The 19,967-nt window shown below is 49.3% G+C and overlaps 1 protein-coding gene across 2 annotated transcripts in view; it reads left to right on the top strand.

Moving 5' to 3' along the window:
- Positions 1–9,920: 9,920 nt before the first annotated feature.
- Positions 9,921–19,967, top strand: part of SLC24A4 (solute carrier family 24 member 4) — a 138,133-nt gene continuing 128,086 nt past the window's right edge. The window contains exons 1-2 of one of the 2 annotated variants that reach the window (XM_019745322.2): positions 9,921–10,721; positions 12,657–12,767. In XM_019745322.2, coding sequence (XP_019600881.1) covers positions 10,592–10,721; positions 12,657–12,767 — 241 coding nt within the window. In that variant the 5' untranslated portion in view covers positions 9,921–10,591. The remainder of the gene's footprint in view (positions 10,722–12,656; positions 12,768–19,967) is intronic. The other variant, XM_019745316.2, reaches the window with a different exon arrangement.

Here is a 19,967-nt window from a genome sequence, read left to right as displayed (position 1 = left end):
TCCAGCTCTTCCAGGTCACGGGGGCTCTATTTATTAAAATGTTGCTCAAGGGCACAAATGTCCTGAAAGTATATGTCTCCTCAAGGCCAGACACTTCCTCTCTCTCTCCCTCAAAGACACCAAAGGCCTCCACCTTGGGCTCCCCCCACCCTGCAAACCGGAGAAGCTGAGAAATCGTTCCCCATCTCGTTACAGAGCATATCCCGCAGTACACGAGGGGCATTCGTGAGATGACCACGAGATAGTTCTGGTGTAACCAAGACCAAAAGAGCAGTTCCAGATCCACAGAGGGAGCCTGTGAAGTGTGAATTCAAAAGCAGCGTTCTAAAGTTCACTATTCTGGCGGTCTGCTCACTGTCTTTTGATCACTGGCCTTTGAAACAGAATCCTAATCATAAGTTTATACATTATTATTTACCAGCAGCCTGAGGGATTAGAATTCTCTCGGCTTGAAAGGCCCCTTCTGCTCACATGTAGGACCCAGCGCAGGGTGGTTTTGGCAGCTGGCACAGGGGCCGGCCTGTGTGTGTTGATCACAAAAGCTCTTTTCTTTCTCTCCTTGGATATCTGCTGAAGTATCTGCATTTTCCTACCTGAAATATCTCCACCCTGCAGGTAAGAATTTGCTAGAGTTTGCTTTCAGAACCTGGTTAAAAAGAGGGAGAAAGGAGAGGCCCGAAGCTCACCAACGACATTCATCAGAAACGCTTTAAATTAATTGAAACCTCTGAGTCATACAGACCTATCAACATTGCATAACAGCCATTAAAGTATTAGTATGACTTTGGGGGGCACTTTATTATGCAACCCAGTGGTAAATCTCCTCTGGGGACATTTTTTTTTTTAATTCCCAAAAAGAGTTGCAGCTTGCTAATTTATTTTCAAATGGGCTGAGTCTGTGTGGATCCCCATCTCCCATGCAGCTTTTCGGCTGAGCACAAGTATGGTGGGCCATGCGAAAGATGGGATCTAGCCTTAAAGATGCACTTGATACTGTAAATACACTTTCAATTGTATACAAAGGCAGATCCAGCAACCCCTTCATCTAGCAAGTGTTTACTGACGGCTTCAAGGTGCAGGAGGGTGAGCACTGCACCTGCAATAGGTGCTCTGAGCTTCGGTCTCAGTTTCCCCATCTATACACGGAAGGCTCATTCTTGAGGCAGGCTGGTTAAGAGCAGGGATCCTGGACCTAGACTGCCTGGCTTTGAATTCCAGCTTTGCCACTTACGAGCTGTGTGACTTTGGGCACATTACTTAACCACTCAGAGCCTTGGGTCCTTCACCTGTAAACTGATGCTTGTAATGGTACTTACCTCACAGAGTTGCTGGGAGGATGAAATGGGTAAATAGATATCAAGTGCTTTGAACACTGCCTGGCCCAGATCAAAGATAGATAAATATTATATATTGTTATGATTGATCTTGTTGGGACCCTGGCAAGATGCCTGCTTGTGTGTGGCAGACACCACTCACCAGGCCCTTTGAGTCTTCCTGTGCACACAGCTGGACCTCGTTTCCAGCTTCCCTTGCAGCCATGGCCACGCCTCTGAGTTCTAAGCCATGGAATGTGGGTGGAAGTGAAGCCTCCAGTCCAGGTCTGCTCTATAAAAACGTTCCACTTGGGATTCTCCACGTCTTTCCTCCTCTGCTGGTTTAGCACAGATGAGCTTGGCAACCTCAGAAGCCACATGCTGAAGACAGCACGGCCCTGAGATAGGAGGGACCGGGGTTGGAGCTCTCACTAAGCACTTGGAGAAGAGCAACCTGCCAATACACTCAATTTGGACCTCATTCGAGTGAAAAATGAACTTCACTAAGCCAGTGAAATGTGGAGGCAGCTAGAGTTACCATAGCAAGGCACTGGGCTAGGTACAGAGTTTGATGGGGACTAAGACATCTTTCCCGAGGGACTGAATCTGGTTGTGCTTGTTCAGTTGCTTGACTCCGAGTTCCTGATGTTATCTGGGTAACTGAACCAAAGGACGCCTAGTTCTCTGGTTGGGGACAAGTGTTTGTATGTCCAGCAAGCACTGGCCGGGTATCTGGCAAGCTCCCACAGACAGCTGCCCGAGCTGGCCGTCCCCTGCTTTCTGGACAATGGGGCTGCATTTCTGCCCAGATGCCACAGGGAGCGACTCAGGTTCCCCCGGCAGTAGCCCAGGTTCAAAATACATCATTTCAGTCCTCAGCTCTTGGTCCTCTCCTGTCTTCCCAGCCGTGGCTGTCCCTTGAGTGAGAAGGAGCAGGAGTGTTTGTGTAGGAGCCACCAAAGTGGACAAACGTCAATTTTCCCTCGTTAAAAGTCAAACCATAACACACTCCCTGACGAAGCACAGAGCTAAAAGGATGTTCACCGTGTGGAAATGGCTTCTGGTGGGGAGCGGTTTGCTGAACGTGCACCTGTTGGAGACACGTCTGTCCCAGCAATCCCAGCGGCATTTCCTAATTCCCCTTGTGGCAGACTCGCTCTCCCTTTGACGAGAATCTCCTTCAACACTCTATCTGCCTCTCTCTCCCAGCACTGGTCATTTTCTCCTGGCAAGATAGTCATTTCTACCCATGTAGCCAGGCCCTTCCAGAGATGCAGAGAGGCCGGAACTTTTGAGGCCCGAGTTATTAGAAAGAAAAGAAGAAATGTGCAAACAAAATAGGGCACTTTCACAGGAAAACAGGAACGCAAGTTGCTGTAGCCTTTGGCTGTGCAGTGCACTGACCATAAAGGAAAATCTGGCTTTTGTGCAATGTACAAAGAGACCAATGCAAAGAGACCAACGCAACAGCAGCAAATTAGCAAGGGTCTAAACTGGAGGCATCTTTGAGCCATGTCCCTTACTGAATAGCCCTTCCTACTATTCCTTCTGGTCAGCTCTACCTGCCTTATCTCTACTCTCAACTGATAAGAGCTGAGTGAGCACAGGGCAGTGGGTGGAGCGTTCTTGGATGTTTTTACCTTGTGGTGAAGGCTTGGATTTGTGACTTGTTACCCAGGGCATCTTGGACAAGTCACTTAGTCTCCCTGAGTCACAATTCTACATCTGTGGTGGAGGCTGACAGTTGCCCACCTAAATCCCTCCTCCTCTGCTTCCCCAGTAACAGATTTCTTGCTGGGTACGTGCTGCTCAGCTAGGCGTTTTCCAGCCTTCCTTGCTTAGGCGTGGTCACATGATGATGTTTCCACCAATGGACTATGAGAAGGGATACGGGCTGGGTCTGGGACTTAAAACACTGGGCACTCCTTCCTGCTGACTACAACCCAGGTGTAAGTCAGCTTCGGCCATGTAGGTGATGATAGTGGCATAGGGAAGGGCAGAACCACAAGATGGCAGGAGCCTGGGTCCCTGAGTGACGGTGAGGAGCAGAGCTACCCTACAAACCCGGATGGCACTACGGGGACTTTTGCATAAAAGAAACTGCTTGTTCTTTAAGCCACTCTAGTGCTGGATTTCTTTGACCTGGTAAGTTAGTCTTCACTCTGATGCATTCTTCATAGGCTTATGTTGTGGTAAGACATGTAAGTGCTAAGTGCTATATAGTTAGGTGCCCGATAAATGTTTTCTGAATGAATGGTGAGCAGAGGGATTGGTCATGTCCATGTTTAAATCCAAGGAGTCCAAAAAGCAGGCTTACAACGCATGTGGTAGCTACATAACTTGGTTTCAGGGAAGCCCAGGCTCAGTCTGTTCAAGCATCTTTCTAATGCTGTGGCTTTGGCTAGGAGTTCCTAGCTTTAGTCAGTAACCAGGAGATGGCCCAGGTAGGAAACAGTGCCGTGACATATAGCCTTCTGTCTCTACTTGGAACTAACTTATCCAATGAGCTAGTCAGTACAACTACCAGGCATGGTGCAGTGGGTGAAGGGTATGGCTAATGGGCAGAAAATCGGGTTCAGATCCTGACTGTACCTCGAACTACTTGTGCAGACTTGAGCTCGCCACTTAATTCTGAGGGGCCTCATAAAATGGTTATGCTCATTCTGCCTCTGTCTACTCCCAGGGCTATTCTGGGGATCAAAAGATACAACAATGATGAAAACACTGCTTATGGCAGATGCCAATGGGAGAAATATGGTGAGTCAAGTCACATTCGCTAAGTGTGGGCCAGCAATGCTTGTACCTTCCGTCCATGAGTGTTTATTGAGCACCTACTAAGTCCAGGTAGGTAGTATGGTAGACATGGTTCTTGTCCCCCACAGAGCTTAGAGTCTGGTGGGAACTATACACAAGTAAATGGCAATTACAATACAGCGTGATGAATTATTTGATAGAAATACAAGGCACCATCAAAACACAAAAGAGGGACCTCTTAACTCAAACTTCAGTGGTCCTGGAAGGCTTCTCAGAGGAAACGATATCTCTTGTAAGACTGGAAGCAAAAGGAAGACTTAGCCAGGTGCCTTACTCTATTTGGACTGCTATAACAAAAATGCCATAAACTGGGTAGCTTATAAAAACCAGAAACTTATTTCTCACAGTTCTGGAGGCTGGGAAATCCAAGATCATGGTGCTGGAAGGTTTGGTGTTGGTGAGATCTACTTCTTGGTTTATAGACGGCCATCTTTTCACTGTGTTCTTATGTGACAGAACTCACTAGTCTCTTACATAAGAGCACTCATCCCATTCACGAGGCTCCACGCTCATGACCTCATCACCTTGCAAATGTCCCGCCTCCTAACACCATCACCTTGGGCAATAGGTTTTAACATAGGACTGTGAGTTTGGGGGGATACACATGCTCAGTCCATACCACCAGGCAAAGGGGGCTTCGGAAGTAGGGAGGCATGTTCAAGGAAAATGAAACACGGTCACCTCTGGGGAACAAGACAGAGCCTGAAAGAGGTTCTGAATGGCTGGAGCCTGGAGTGAAAGGAACGGAATGATGCAAGATTGGGCCAGAGGGCCCAGGAGGGTTTAGAGCAATGGTTCTCCACCCTGGCTGCAGCTTGGAGAAAATACCAATGCCCAATTCCCACCCCAGGTGGTTTAAAAGATCCCCAGGTGAATGGAGTGTGCAGACACATGCAGGGACAGGACTCTGGCTGCGGGGTACACAAAGGACAGAGACACTGGCTGCGGTGGGGTCCAGGTGAAGAATGGAGCCCGTGTGTCAGTGGGGATGGCAGGAAGTGGACCAATCTGAGGTGGGGGGTGATGATGGACGGGAGAGGCGGGAACACAGGCTGAGGCCCAGATTCCTGATATGCGCAGTCCCCTGAACCGGCAGGTCTGTATTCCTGAAAAGGCCTTAGCTCCAGCTCTAGATTTATGAGTCAGAAGCAGAGAGTAAATCATTTCAGCCAGAGAATTTATGAGCTCTCCCGGCAAGAGGGGTAAAGCGTGAGAAGAGAAGAGAGCCTAGGACAGAGGCCCAGAGGGCTGGGGGAAGAGCTGGTCAGAGAAAGAAATACCGTAAGCAAGCTCTGTCGAGGTAGTTCAGGATGTAGCTTTTTAAAGAAAGGTGCGTTCAAAAGTGTCAAATTCTGCGGAGATGTGTCCATAGGTCACTGGTGACTTTGACAATGAAGATGAGTGGAAACTTGGGGTGGTGCTGAAGTGATGGGGCGAGCAGGCAGCACCTAACAGGGGCAACTGTTGTTTATCTTCTTCACTTTGTAGCCAAAATGTGTTTATTCATTCCATAAGTACTTTATTTATGAAGCGCCAAATGTGCTGGGCACTGTGTTCATCGCTGTGGATAAGACCAGTCCTTGAGGCAAGAAACAAGCAGGGAGACAGATACTCTCATTCATATCACAAAACCGCGTGATGTGAGCGATATAATGGAGATGCACGCAAGAGGCTTTGGAACGCGCGGGGCCAACTGCACTAGGGAGGGGGAAGGGACAGGCAGGAAAAGTCTCGGAAAGCAAGGAAGAGGAACGAGGTTTGCACTGTTGCGGTTGTCATTGGGGCTGTCCACTGCAGAGTTCAGGTCTCAGGCAGCAGGGAAACATCAGCACTTCTGAACCTCCTGGTGGTTTGGTGGGGCCACGTGACTGACTTGGGCCAATGAGTGGTGCTTAGCGGTGAGCCCATCACTTCCAAGTGCAAGGTCCTCCAGAGGTCTCTCTTTGGTCCAGCGGAGCTAGCTGCAATGTTTGAGAATGTGGCTGCTCCTAGGTACCTGAGTAACTGCCCTCAAGACATACTTCTCTTGATAGACAAGAAGTGCCGGGGAGGAAAAACCATTTTCCCTCTACCCAGCTTAGGTTCTGGGGCCCCGTAAAATAGACCAATAAGAGACAGGCTAACAAGAGAAAAACAAACAGAAATTGATTAACATGTGCATCGTGCATACATATGGGAGCATCCAGGGATGAGTAACTCGAAGGGGTGCTTAGAACTTGGGCTTATATAGAATGTTAACAAAAGAACAATACATTTTCAGAGAAGTGACAACAAAGAAAAAGGACTTTGAACTTCCAGGAGTGGCAAATTGCGAAAAGACAACTACATGGGAAAACTATTGGTAGATAAGGGCTAGTTTTAGCAAGGTTTGTTAGATAGATTCCCCTGGTGCTGTCCTTGGGCTGATAAGGATCTATAGGTCTCACCAATGATTAACTTCTGTCCTTCCTGGTGGAGAGAGGAAGGGGCCACCTCTATAAAATCATGTCCTGCTTTGAGGCAAATAGGGGAAGGGCAGAGGGCTTTTCTTTTATCTGTTTCTTATTTGCCTTCAGCTCAAAATAATTCTTACACCAAAGTGGCATATTTTGGGGTGGCCTATTCAGCTACCCTGAAGCAAAATTGTGTTGTTTTACTGTCACCATAGCATAACTTAGCCCAGTGGTTCTCAAAGTGTGGTCCTTCTACCAGTAGCTGCAGCTTTACCTGGGAACTTATGAGAAATGCAGCTGCTCAGGTCCCACCCTGGATTTGCCAGAGCTGAAACCCTGGGGTGGTGCGCAGCCATCTGAGTTTTAACGAGCTTCCCCCCCCCCCAGGGGATTCTGATTCACCCTCAAGTTTGAGAACCGATGCCCGGGTTGGTGCTGACCGAATCAGTCATTTGGAAGGCAGAGCAAGAGGAATTCGAATTCCTAGAGAAGGTCATTCTAGTAAACTTGAAAAAGACTGAGTAAGAAGACTAATTAACACATTGTGTATGGATCACGAGAATCTTCGTTTTTTTCTGAGTCATGCGTTAAGGACGGATAACGAGAATTCTCGTTTTTACTGTTGACTCTTTTTACTTTGCATATTTTATTGAATTATTTGTAGCATAATTATTTATAGAATAATTTATAGAATAATTTATTTGTAGAATCTCTTATTTATAGAAAAATAATAAATGACATAGAAGCATTTACGCTTTAAAGAGAAGAGTGCATTTTAAAGTAGTTTCTTTTAAAAACCTGCCGGAAAAGAGGGGTATGAGGGATTTAAACCCCGCCGTTCGCAACGTGTTAAATGGCGAGACTCTTCGTGTCCTAGAAAAGAACTTTTAAGAAAAAAACATTGTACTCATCCCCACGTACTGACCCTTCCTATCAAGATGCTAAAAACTGCTTGGCTGTGTGAACAGTCTTCTATGTCACATCAGAAGAGAACACTGTCGTAGAAAGGGGACTCCAAACCCGATGCCACCAAAGCCAGACCTAGGGTCTAAGAGAAACCCAGAACTGCATTTTCCATTTGTCCCCAAGGCCTTGCTGACTTAGAAAATGCTCCTGAGTGCTTTGAACCTGAAAAGTACATACAACCCAATTCTTTCCTCAGTGGGGTGAGTCTTTAGAGCTTCAGCAGAGGCTACTTGGTGAGGGGCACTATTTAAATGAAGCAAAAAGTACAATGTCTAATGAATTGCTTTTTAATTTGTCAAATAGAGGGAATCCATTTGTGCGTATGAAATTATTCCAAGCATTCTAACTATTAGCTGAAAGCAGGTGAAAGATGTCAAAGAAAGGAAACGTTCTACTAAAGAGCTGGCTAAAGTTTTAAAGACAGCCACCTGATGACTCCTTTGGCCTGTTTGAAATCAAGACGTTCTATTTCCACCAGCCCTGGGTGAGCTCCATGGAAAAAGTTTTAAGAAAAATTTAAATCCTAGTAACAAGATCCCATTTTGTTCATAGGAGCTGCTTTAACCAGTGTGACCCTAAGGCTGTCTTATGCGTGGGATAACAGCATATCATCACTTTAACTTTTCCCTTTGCCTTAAATTTGACGCCACGAGCCCTTGGCTAGCTTTCCAAGTGATGTATTTAACACTGTTCTGTGACCATCTATTTGCGATTGATAAATGCATCGTTGTACAGCCTAGTCAATGAGAAGAACATTCTGCAGAAGTATGAAAAGTGCCTTTTCTGTCACCGGCAGTCATGCTTAGTAGAAGTCACCAATATGGAGGGTGAGCCTCAGTGGTAAGGCATTTCTACAGATAAAACAGAGCGCTGGGCTTCTAGACAAAGCCAACCCCAGCCCTTTCCATTTCATTTTCTCTAGGGGTCTCCACTGCAATTAGTCTTGTGTTCATGCCTTCAGTGTCTTTGTGGGTATGGCTGAAAATAATTAGTGAACCTTCTTCCTCCCTTGGCCCTCCAGGTACCTCTGACCTGTGTCAGTATGCCAGGCTAACACAAGCAACGTCATCCCTGCTTACTCAGTCCAAGAGGAACCATGCAGATGGAAACTGGCTAGAAGCATTGGGACAGAGAGGAAAGGGCCATGTTTCTCACACTTGAATGTGCACTCAAATCTCCAGGGGGCCTTGTTTTAAAAGCACATTCTGACTCAGTTGGCTGGAACCTTAGAGCCTGAATTTCTTGCAAGCACCCAGGCAATGCTCATGCTGCCATGGCCCACATTTTGAGCAGTGAGGGAATAATGCACACTCGGCAAAACAGCGACTTTTAGAACAGACAGACGCTACTCAACAGACATGTATCTGAATGTCTGGCTTCCCTTTGATTTCGGGTTCCTTGAAAGCAGGGACTGGATCTTACACTTTTTTTTTTTTTTGTCGTTTTGTTTTGTTCTCTGGCTGGCACTTGGCACAGGTCCCACACGCGGTGGGTGTGTATTTATTTAATTAAACAGAACTGGCTTTGTTCCAAAAAGGGTTTTAAGTCGACTTAACCCCTAGCAGGCCCTAACCAGGTGTGTGATAAGCTGGCCAGGGAAGGAAGTCAGTCCCAAGCGTTGTCTCAAACCCTCTGGGCTGAGGCCCTTTCGCTGAAGGTCCCCACCACCTACTTGTACCTGGATTATACCTCAGGGGCTGCTCTTCTGAAATTCTCCCTCCTGCCCCATTTTTAAAGCCGTTTACACTAGAGAGCCGATCAGAGAGGCGGAAAACAAAACAAAAACCAGAAAGCCCTGCGAAGCCATAGGCTCCAGAACATCAAAGCTCAACTCTTAGTGCTGGGGCCGCGTAACTCTCGTGTTTCTCTCTTTCCTGGTCTTAAGCGTTTTGCAGGTCGGCGCTGCGCCCCCGCCGCGGGCTCCCCCGCTCGCCCGACAGCCCTGCAGGAGCGGGTCCCGGCGGGTGCGGGCGCTCGTAGGCTTGGTGCAAGGCTATTTAGATAGCTCTGCTCCAACAATTAATCTTCTCGAGCATCTCCCGCCCGTATCCCCGGGGTGGGGGGAGCGTTGGGGTCGCCTTGGTGGTCGTGGGGAACCCGGATGAGAGCGACCACTCTACAGAAACCCTTGTTCAGAGAGTCCCTGCGGAGCCATAACCTGTTCCTCTCTGCAGCAGCCTTGGAGGGCTCTAGAGCAGGGCTCGTTTCGGCTCCAGAGGGGAGGAGAGAGAGAAAAAGGGAGAAGGAAGGCGATTATACTGGTCAGTAGTTGAGCCTCACAGCGGGAAGGGAGAGGTGCACCAGCGAGTGCTCCTTAGGGGAGGAGTACACGTGCTGGGGAGGAGGGTGAGATTGCGGGCGGGAGGGGAGGAGAAGGGAGGCGCCACAGCCTCCCAGACGCAGGCGCCGGCAGCAGGAGAGAAAGTTCCCGTGGAGAGCTCGCCCCCCGGAGGGCCGACGTTGAGGCCGTTCGCGGCGAGGGTCGTAGGTCCCGTGTGTCCAGCTTGCGTTCCCCCTGCGCGCACTGGGCCGCCCGGGGCTCGGCTCTCTCGGAAGCAGGGGTGCATCGCTGGTGGGCTGCCGCCGCCAAACTTGGAGGTGAAGGATGCTGCGATAGGGAGCGGCGGCGCAGGGCGCGGGGGCGCACTGAGTGCTCCCGGCGGGCGGCCCCGGGCAGCGCAGCCAGGGCTGCGGCTGGGCGAGCGCGCCGAGGCTGAGCGGCCAGGTAGCGGCTCCAGCGCCAGGACTGCGCCAGCCCTGAGAGCCAGGGCCGCCAACGCCACTGTGCCGGTATCGCCTCCTAGCCACCGAGCAATGGTGCGCGGAGCGCGCACGCTGCGCGCGGGACTGTGAGCTCCGGCCGCGCCACTCGCCCCCACCTCCCCTTTCCGCTCGCGGCTTCCCCGCCAACCTCGTCCGCGGGCGATGAAGCTTTGGTCCGGAGTCCCTCGCCTCTGAGATTCGCCTCGCCCACTCCAGCCCCAGAGCCGCTCAGCCACAGATAGCAGCCCTCCGGCCGCTGAAGCTCCCCATCCTCTCCCAGGGACGGCACCCAGGCGCTCCGGGATGGCGCTCCTAGGGCCCCTCCGGCCGCGCAAAGTTCGCAGGAGGCGAGAGATGCTGCCACAGCAAATTGGCTTCGTGTGCGCGGTGCTGGCCCTCGTGTGCGGTGCGTCCGGCCTCTTCGGCAGCTTGGGTAGGTGCCGGTGCGGGCTGCCCCGGTAGTTGGGGGGCCTTGGGATGGGAAGCCACAGGGCAACTCCGAGATGTCTCCCCTTCCTTCCCCGTCAGGTAGGTCCCAAGGGTTCACCCAGTCTCCTCCCCGCCAAGTAGGTAGAGCGCACCCAGGAGGGCAGATATCGACTCTGAGCGTTGGTGCTGGTTCCCCTGAGCTGCGCGCGGCCCCTGGGGGCTGAGGACGCGGCTGCAGGTCTGTGTTACTAAGACCAAAGCCTGAACCGCTGGCCCCTCTCTGCCAGAATTCTGTCTCCGCAGTGTGTGGGGGATGGGCAGCATAGCGGAGGGTCCAGATGTGGATTTTCTTGACCTGCGGAGCGGCGGGGGGAATGGGGGGAACTAAACTGAGTGGTCCGCTTTCCTATTCTGCGGAGCAGTGAGGGATGTGCTCCGTGTCTCTAGAAAACCCGGATTCGGAAGCTAGGAACTGAGTCTCAGCCCTCTCCTTGCCCCTGCCCAGGTCCAAAGGGGCGCCCTGGGTGTCCTGACGCGTCCCCTTCAAACCCTAAACACGTTAGGGGCAGTGTGTCCCTTTGGGCGGTCGCTACCATGTTTCAGCATCATTCTGTCACCTCCTCTTAACCCCCGAGGTAGGAGAGCGCTGGTGTCTGGGACCACAACCCACACTCCGTCATCCAAGAAGAGACCAGGGATTTGAGAGTCACTTAGGATATGCAAATCGGAAGTGGAGAGAAGGAGAAACTTACAAAAAATATCTGTTGGAGGGACATGTGAACCCATGCGGACCTTCAGAAAACATTCACTTGGCTAACATTTCCATTTTTAATTGGATGCTTTGGATCTTTTGGATTTGATTGTTTGTTTCCTAAATTTTTAAAAATGAAAGAAATGCAGGTGATTTAGCAACTTGGACATGGAAATAAAGCGGGACCTTCTCAAGCAGTTAGAAAGGGACAGTTTAGAGAGGTTTATAGGTAAAAATCAGGTGGAACTTGACTAAATAAATAAAAAATAAATACTGCATTTCAAAACCCAAACTTTGTGATTTGAAGATTTAGGGTTAAAGATGGCTGTTTCCAACAGAAGCTCAGAAAGGTTATTTGAACATCTTAATACCTGGTGCTTTGCAATTGGGCAAGTCGGTGTGTGTTTTCCCCACAATTACATACCAGAAATAACAAAATCCCTGGAGGCTCTTCGATGTCAGCATTACAGAAGAGGTATTATTACCCAGCTGAGGCCGTATACGCACCAGGAGAGGTAAATGAATGCTTTAAAGGTTCTTAAGGTGCGCACCATCTGTATTTGCTGCGTCAGTAATTACCTGTAGGAGTTTTACTGCGTTTGGTCGCTGGCATCCATGCCAGTGACCTCCCTGGTTCCTCAGTTTGGTCCTTGTACCGGCAGAATCAGCATCACCTGGGAGCTTGTTAGTGTGGACGCCCAGGTCCCAGACCTACTGAATCAGAATCTGCATTTTAACACGGTCCCCAGGTCATTTGTGCACACACTCAAGGGTGAGAAGCCCCTGGCCAGATTGCATCAAACTTCTCCGTCTGCTTGCTGACTTTACCATCCATCTGTAGGTCCTCCAGGGCAGGGCCACCTGAGCAAGTTTACTGGCCGAGAACTTAATGATCACCTGTCTAAACCCTTTGTGAGGGTCCAAGAACTGAGCGATCTTGGTCAAGGTCAGATCATGTGCTGTTCCACCTGGGATAAAAAACAATGAACTAGATCTAGGAAACAGATTACTGTAGATGAGCAGTTAATATTTACTGTGCTTCCAATCGTTGTATCACTCCCTACAGGTGGCTCTAAATAGTCAAACAGGGCTGTTGCTGACATAGCTAGATACAGATATGTAAGGTCATTGTGAGAATGCAGGCGCCACCTTGACCTAATGGTGTCTGTGACTTACTTTCCAATCCAGGGCACAAAACAGCTTCTGCGAGCAAACATGTTCTTCCAGACACATGGAGAAATAGAAAGCTGATGGCACCAGTGAATGGGACTCAGACAGCTAAAAATTGCACAGATCCTGGTAAGAAATAGATTCTCCTCCCTCCTCCTCCGGCCCCCAGAGGCATTTGGCCAGGCCTGGAGATGGGGCTGATGTGGACAGTTATAGCCAGAGCTGGAAAAGGTGGTTTTATGAACCTGGGTGGGAAGGTAGCTGTAAGGCACTGAAAGGTAATGTACATTTGGGTATCGATTGTGCTGCTAGGCAGCTCGAGTACTTTATCCAACTGAAAAGGTCACATTCGGGAGTTTTAAAGTTTCATTTTTTGTCCTCACAATGCTCCCAAAGGCTCACTGTTTCCCGCTATCTTGATTTTCTTTGCCTGGGTGTCATTTTCTTTCCCTTTTGCTCACTGCGCCCATTTGCTGGAGCTCTAGGGATAGCGAAACCCGCTGCTCTGGCAGATGGCATTTTGGGATGACCTGTCAGGGTCAGCCCATGCCAGGGCAGCTGCAGAGGTAGGACACTCTGGGGTGCTGGGGCTCCTTTTCTGGAATGGGCATTCCTGGGGTGTCATTGCAGCCAGGGAGATGGAGTCTGCTTGTCCTGGGAGGCAGTTATAATGTTCCTGCTCAGACATCTCTGGGAGTAGGGACCCAGAGATGACGTCTTGTCTGTCCTGCCACAGGCAGGCTTTGCTTAAACGAGTGGAGAAGATTCTTGGGAAAAGCGTGTGTACTGGCAAGTAGTGAAGCAAATGGAGGTAGCCCAGGCCTTAGACAGGGCAGTCCTGGGCTATCGTTTGGCACCAACATGTGGGGGGTGGAGTCTTTGTGAGAAGGACCCAGTAGGATGCCCTTTGGGAACTGTGAGGTTTTATTATATGTTGGTACCACTTGGCTTTTCCACCGACATGACGGGCAAGTCACATAATCATTTTAGGTCTCTGTTCTCTCACCTATAAAATGGGCAGAGGAGTGCTTGTCTGCTCTGCGGTTGCTGGAAGAAGAATCTGGTAAGGCTTTGTGTGGGGCTGCATATAAGAGGAAATGGAAACCCAGGGCAAAGAAGCAGGTTTGCATGGCATCTACATGTGGCTTATGTTCATAGGCAGGTCTTACCCGCATTTTATAGGTCAGGAAACATCTAGAGGAGAACATGTGAGCTGCTCAAAGTCATAAAACTTGTACGTGGTGGAGCTGGTGTCAGAGGCTGGGCATGTGCCAAATGTTTGGTTGGTTCCATGAGCATAAGGAGGCTAGAGTCTTCCCTAAAAACCCGTTTTCTACACCATCAACTTTCCTCCCCTCAGGATAACTTCTGAGAAGAGGGTAGGTTTGCAGAGAAGCAATTGGGATTCTCTTTGAACTTCAAACTCTCACCTGTCCTGGTGACTCGGCAGGCAATGGTGTCCTGTCACTTAACTTCTCCCACTACACCTTCTCAGCAGGTGTTGGACTGACCGTGAACATGTGCAAGGCCAGGGATTAACGTTGGGGCCCATCCTCTCATTCCAGTGACCCGACCTGAGACCCACCATCTACGTGGGGAACGCTGAGCTACTCTGAGTAAAGAATTAGGGTTTGCACACTTTCGCCTGGTTTCTAGCTCACTGGCGTCCTCATCTTAGGCTGGCTATGCCCTCCACTCGCGGCTCCTGTCACACCTAGTCTGGGCAGGCGGGCTGAGACAGGATCCCATTGCTGCCTGTATCTTCAGTGTACTGCCTGACCAAAAAGGACTCCACTAACTATGGAGCAGTCAGTCCTATCCGGCAGGAGGACCTGGCCTTGTCCCCCTTACAGAGAGGGAAATGGAGGGAAATCGGCAATCTCTTTAGTAATAATTAACATTTGCGTTATGCTTTGTGTTGACTGTTTCTGGACATAAAAGGGACTCAGTAAGTATTGGTTGAATGATGGAATGAAAGTATGTTTTGAATGTTAAGCACTTTAATCCGTACAGTGTTTTTGCAAAGATGAAGAACACGAGGCTTAGAAGTTTAGTGACTTCCCAAGATCTCCTGGCAGCAGCAGCACCCCTGGTCTCCTGGCTCCAGCTCGCATGCACCCCGCCTCCACTGCGCTGCCCCTGTCTCACCCCTCCCCAGCCTCCTCCCCACTGCTCATGCCCAGGCTCTCTCCCCAGCCCAGGTGGGGCTGAGGCCTAACTTCCCTTCCAGCCCCTGGTCCATGCCAGAAGTATATCCAGCCCCCTTTGCATTTCATAAGCATGTAGCACACACCTGCTGTTGTGTGTCTGGCCTGTGGTGGGCACTTGGTGGGGAGTATAAGAAAGTATGAGAGAAAGCCCTTGTCATCCACTAGCTCCTGTGGTGGGGAGAACATGAGCTCCGGTGTCCCTTCCTCTTCTTAGAAGGGCACTAATCCCATCACCGGGACCCCACCCTCATGACCTCATCTAATTACCTCCCAAAGGCCCCACCTCTAACTACCATCACATTAAGGGTTAGGGCTTCAACATAGCAGAGTAGGGGAGATACAAACCTTCAGTCCATTGAGGAACCAAAGAGCTTCCACCTCTCTCAGTGGTGGCACCTGGAGTGTTTGAAGACAGCTGAGGGTGGAACCTGGTGCTTCTCAACCCTGGCTTGCAGGTGAGAAACACCTGGGGGGCTCTGAAACATACAGATGCCCGTGCCTAGCGCCTGCCTGTGAAAGCAGAGCTAGTAATGGATGCATTCTGTGGCCAAGTTTTGGCGTTTCTGGAAACCTTGCTCATCCCCCAGAGTCCCTCATGACAGGCTCGTCCTTGTCATTGCAGTGTCCCCCAGGCCTTCTCTGATCATCCAACCCAAAGTAGCCTTCTGAGTCACTGACTCTCTTGTTTTAGCTCTTTGCAGGCACCAATTCTATGCATGGTTATTTGTTGGTTTGGGTCCCCCAAGTAGGATACAAAAGGTGAAAACCTTATTTACTTTTTAAAGTCACAGTATGTGCTTCAGTTTTTCCCTCTGTAAAAGGGGGGTGATAATTGCATCCACCTCATGGTGGTGTTAGAATTTTTGAGGGGGGAGGCACAAACATTAGCTCTGTCATGGTGTCCACAGAAGGAAAGCTGGGGAAAGAGGGCTGACGGAGGGATGCTTGAGAGAGATCTGAAGATGAAGATGGTTCCTAGCATCTCAGGAGACCAGAGGAGCGGGATGCAAGTGCTAAACGGAGGATCTTTTGTGGTCAGCCTGGCTCGGACCTATCCTTACTTTTTATTCTGTATCAGGGCTGATGTAAAGGCCATGTGGGAGGAGGGGGTGGCAGAGCCTAGTGGGGGTGGGATCCCGTGCATAGGACTTGGTGTTGAGATGGGTTAGGAGGAGAGGAGATGATTGCACAGGCACGCGCTGCAGTGGGTCTCCGTAGGCACCCCTGTGTGGGGAGCAGAGGTGCAGAAAGCTTGAGTAGGAAGAGGGGACTTAGAGCTGCAAAAAGTACATCAGGACCTGTGGGCGTGGAGGTGAGGTGGCACTGGCAGCAAGATGCAGTCTGGATTCTGAACGAACGTCTGTGCACAGGCTGCTTCAGCAGGCTTGGGAGACAAGTCACACATCCAAAGTTTTCGAGTTATGTAAAAGCAAATCCTGAGTTGGAAAAGCAAGAAATGCACTTACTGCTGTGGGCCGGGGAGATCACAGTGCAGTTACTAGCCCAGCTGGTAGAGGCGGGACTCCGAGCCTGCAGAGTGGGTTTTCTGGGCAGGACGACCTCCAGAGCGCCCTCCAGGGCTGCTTGGGGAAGGTGTCACCAACCGCTTTGGGATGGTGGTAGACTGGCAGAGCCTCCCACTTGATCACAAATGGAGGCCGATGAATAGCAGGCCATCATCCATGGGATCACTCTGCTTTTTGGGAGTGGGGGTGAGGATGATATATGAGGTGTGATCAAAAACTACAGTGAATGTTTAAATTAAAAACATTTATTACAGTAAAAGACACATTGCCATTAATCCCCCTCAAAATACTCCCCCTTGCTTTAAACACACTTATGCCATCGTTCTTGCCACTTTCTGAAGCAGTTCTGGAAATCCTTTTTCGTTAGTGTCTTTAGTTGCACTGTCATGGCTGCCTCGATGTCCTGAATCAATTCAAAATGTTTACCTTTCATGGTCATTTTGACTTTGGGGAAGAGCCAGAAGTTGCATGGAGCCAGAAGTCATATGGTGAATAAGGTGGATGAGGACACACCATAATGGTATTATTTGACAGAAATTGCCATACCAGAAGCGATGTGTGACATGGAGACTTTCCTTTGTGATTACAAAATACGGTGAATGCTGCTGCTGTGTGCCATCCAACAGAAAGGCAGAGATCTGCAATATGGGAAGCGGTGCATCGAACCTTAGTAACAGTGTGTGACAAGCTTCAGCTTGTTGGTTCCCGTCAGTCAGGTGTGAGCTACAGTGAGAGAAGGTGTGTTTTAAATTGTGTCATAAATCTTCTTCCATCATGACAATGCTCCATGTCACACATCACTTCTGGTATATATGGCAATTTCTGTCAAATAAAAACATTACAGTGTATCCTCATTCACCTTCACCGGATCTGGCACCGTACAACTTCTGGCTCTTCCCCAAAGTCAAAATGATTCAGGACATTGAGGCAACCACGACAGCGCAATTAAAGACACTCATGAAAGAGGACTTCCAGAACAGCTTCAGAAAGTGGCAAGAACGATGGGAAATGTGTGTTTGAAGTGAGGGGGAGTATTTTGAGGGGGATTAATGGCAATGTGTCTTTCACTATAATATATATATTTTTAATTTAAACATTTACTGTATTGTTTGATCATACCTCATACACTGGTTCAAGTGGCTTAACCAAAGATCTGGATTCTAGTATTGGCTCTGCCAAGATCCTGCCTGGCATTTGGGGATTTTCTTCCTTCCTCTCTCCCTCTTTTTCTCCCTTCCCTCTCTCAACAAAATGAGATTGCATTGGATAAGAACAAAATTTCCAGCAGCCAGAAAAGGCTCCTGTCCCAGCAAGCACCAGCTCTTCTTGGAGCTGGCAGCTTGACGTGAAGGCAGGTGTGTGGGTTTGAGTCTCAGCTTATCCTTACCAGCCTGCTGTGTGACCTTGAGCAAGTTACATGAGCTCTCTAAGCTTCAGGTTTTTGCTTTTATAAAGTGAGCCTAGCAGCAGTTCCTACTGCCTCATAGGGCTGCTTTGAGACTTAAACCACATGGTGTATGGAAGTATTTAAAGTGTGCCGAGCACATAGCTGCTCTCATTGTCGTCATCATGGCTGATACCAGCACACTACGTACTGGGGGCTATTCTAAGTGCCTTCTGTGCATTCACTGACTTGCTCCTCATAACAACCCTTAGGTAGGTGCTATTAATGTCCTCGTTTTGCAGTTGAGGAAAAGGAGACCCAGAGTGATTAAGTAACTAGTTCAAGGTCACCCAGCCAGCAAGAACCAGAGCCAGGTGTAGGTATGTGGTTTTGTTAAATTAACAGACTTTATTTTTTTAGAGCAGTTCTAGGTTTACAGAAAAATTGATCAGGAAATTCAGAGTTCGTGAACATCTTGCATTCGTGTGGTACAGCTGTAGCAATCGATGACCCAATATTGATACGTTATTATTAACTAATGTCCATAGCTTACATCTGGATTCACTCTTTGTGTTGTATATTCTGAGTTTTCATAGCTGCATAATGACATGTACCTACCATTACAATAACATACAGAATAGTTTCAATGCCCTAAAAATCCCCTGTGGAGCCTTTTAATTTGGATGGTCTGAATTGTGACCCTGGATCTTTGCCCCTTATTATTAATAAATGGCACAGAAGAAAGCACATAGCAGACGAGGACTTGCAGTGCAACCCACAGTTCCTTGGCTTTCTGGGTCCCCTCTGAGTAACAGGGAATGCCTGCCTGTTGCAACAGCAAACATCTGCGTGGGCCCCCTTCTTGGTATGTTTCTAATACTGAATTTGTTTGCAATCAAAAGTTATTATTATTATTTTTTCCTTATCCAAACTATCAGGGCCATCTGCTAGCAATCCCTCCTCCTTACCGGGCCATCTGCTACCCCCTGACTTCCAGATTCTCCGCTCTTGATGCTGTGTGGGTCTCCTGCAATCCAGAAAGCACCCTCTCGACTTCCTCTTGAACTCTGAGGAACGTTCCTCCTGCGTTAAAAATGGAAATTATTAAGCATTGCCATGTGTTGCCTTGGGTGGGAGAAATCCAGCTGTTCAACTCAACAGAAAGCTGAATGCTTGGGAAGGTTTTATTTTTTTAAGTTAAAGATCGTCCATTATTGAAGAGGCCATTAGAGCATAGCATTTTACTAAAAAAGGAGAAAAAGTGTCTGAAGGATTTACAGTTTCTACGGAAAGGGCAGTGCTGTCCTCCTGGGGAAAGGAACAGAAAGTCACTGTGTGGTCGAGAAGCTAAGGGGCTCACTGCCCAATGGGTGGTCCCCTTGCAGATGGCAAAACCCGAATACTCAGGCCCCAGCCTACATCTGCCCTTGCTGATTTGGCACAGGGCAGGGCTCCAGCCCTGGGTCTCGTGGTAAGTGCCCGAGAAATTAAAGGCAACATGTCGCCATGAGTGTCTGCACACCTGCATCGTACTAAGCCCTGAAGCTGGAAGGGGCCCAGTCCCCACTATCAAGGAGTGTGCGGGGCGGGGGGGAGGGGCACAGGCGGGGCTTAAATAACAGACACCTGTAGCAGATACTTCTGGAGGAAAGAGTGTGGTGGTTCAGGGCAAGGGTGCCCTCCCTGGAGGAGACGACATCTGAGCCAGGCATCGAAGGCTAGGAGGTGGCAGTGGAAGGACGTTCTAAGCAGACAGCGCAGTGCGTTTGAAAATGTTCTCTGAGAAATGGCAGCAGCATCTCCATACCTGGAGCAGTGCTTACTAGCAGCAGTGTATCTTACTCGCTGGCTGTCCGAGGGGAGAGAGAAGACAAACACCTCCCAAGATCGCCATGCACAATAGTAAGTAATTAGGCTTTGGGGATTTAGCAGGGAGTCAGTGCTCTACGCTGAATCAGATTACTTTGATTTCTTTCTTTCTTTTTTTTTTTTTGAAGCAAAGGAGGGAGGCTGGGAAATGGGGGAGGGGGCTGGCCCAGGATGAAGTTGTCAAACTGGTTCACAGTGCCCCCCCCAAGCCACAGTTAGGGCAGTCACCCCAATTCCCAGGTGGTGCTGGGCCCAGTGACATCTCAGGGCAGATTGCAGTTATCCTGATGGAGGTATTTGCCAGTCTTTCCCAGCAGCCTGTGAGCTCCTGGGGGCGGGG

The sequence above is a fragment of the Rhinolophus sinicus genome, linkage group LG03 (genome assembly GCF_036562045.2).
Source record: "Rhinolophus sinicus isolate RSC01 linkage group LG03, ASM3656204v1, whole genome shotgun sequence".
Classification (NCBI taxonomy): Eukaryota; Metazoa; Chordata; class Mammalia; order Chiroptera; family Rhinolophidae; genus Rhinolophus; species Rhinolophus sinicus.
Note: the sequence above shows the minus strand (reverse complement) of the source record. Positions and strands in the feature narration are given on the sequence as shown.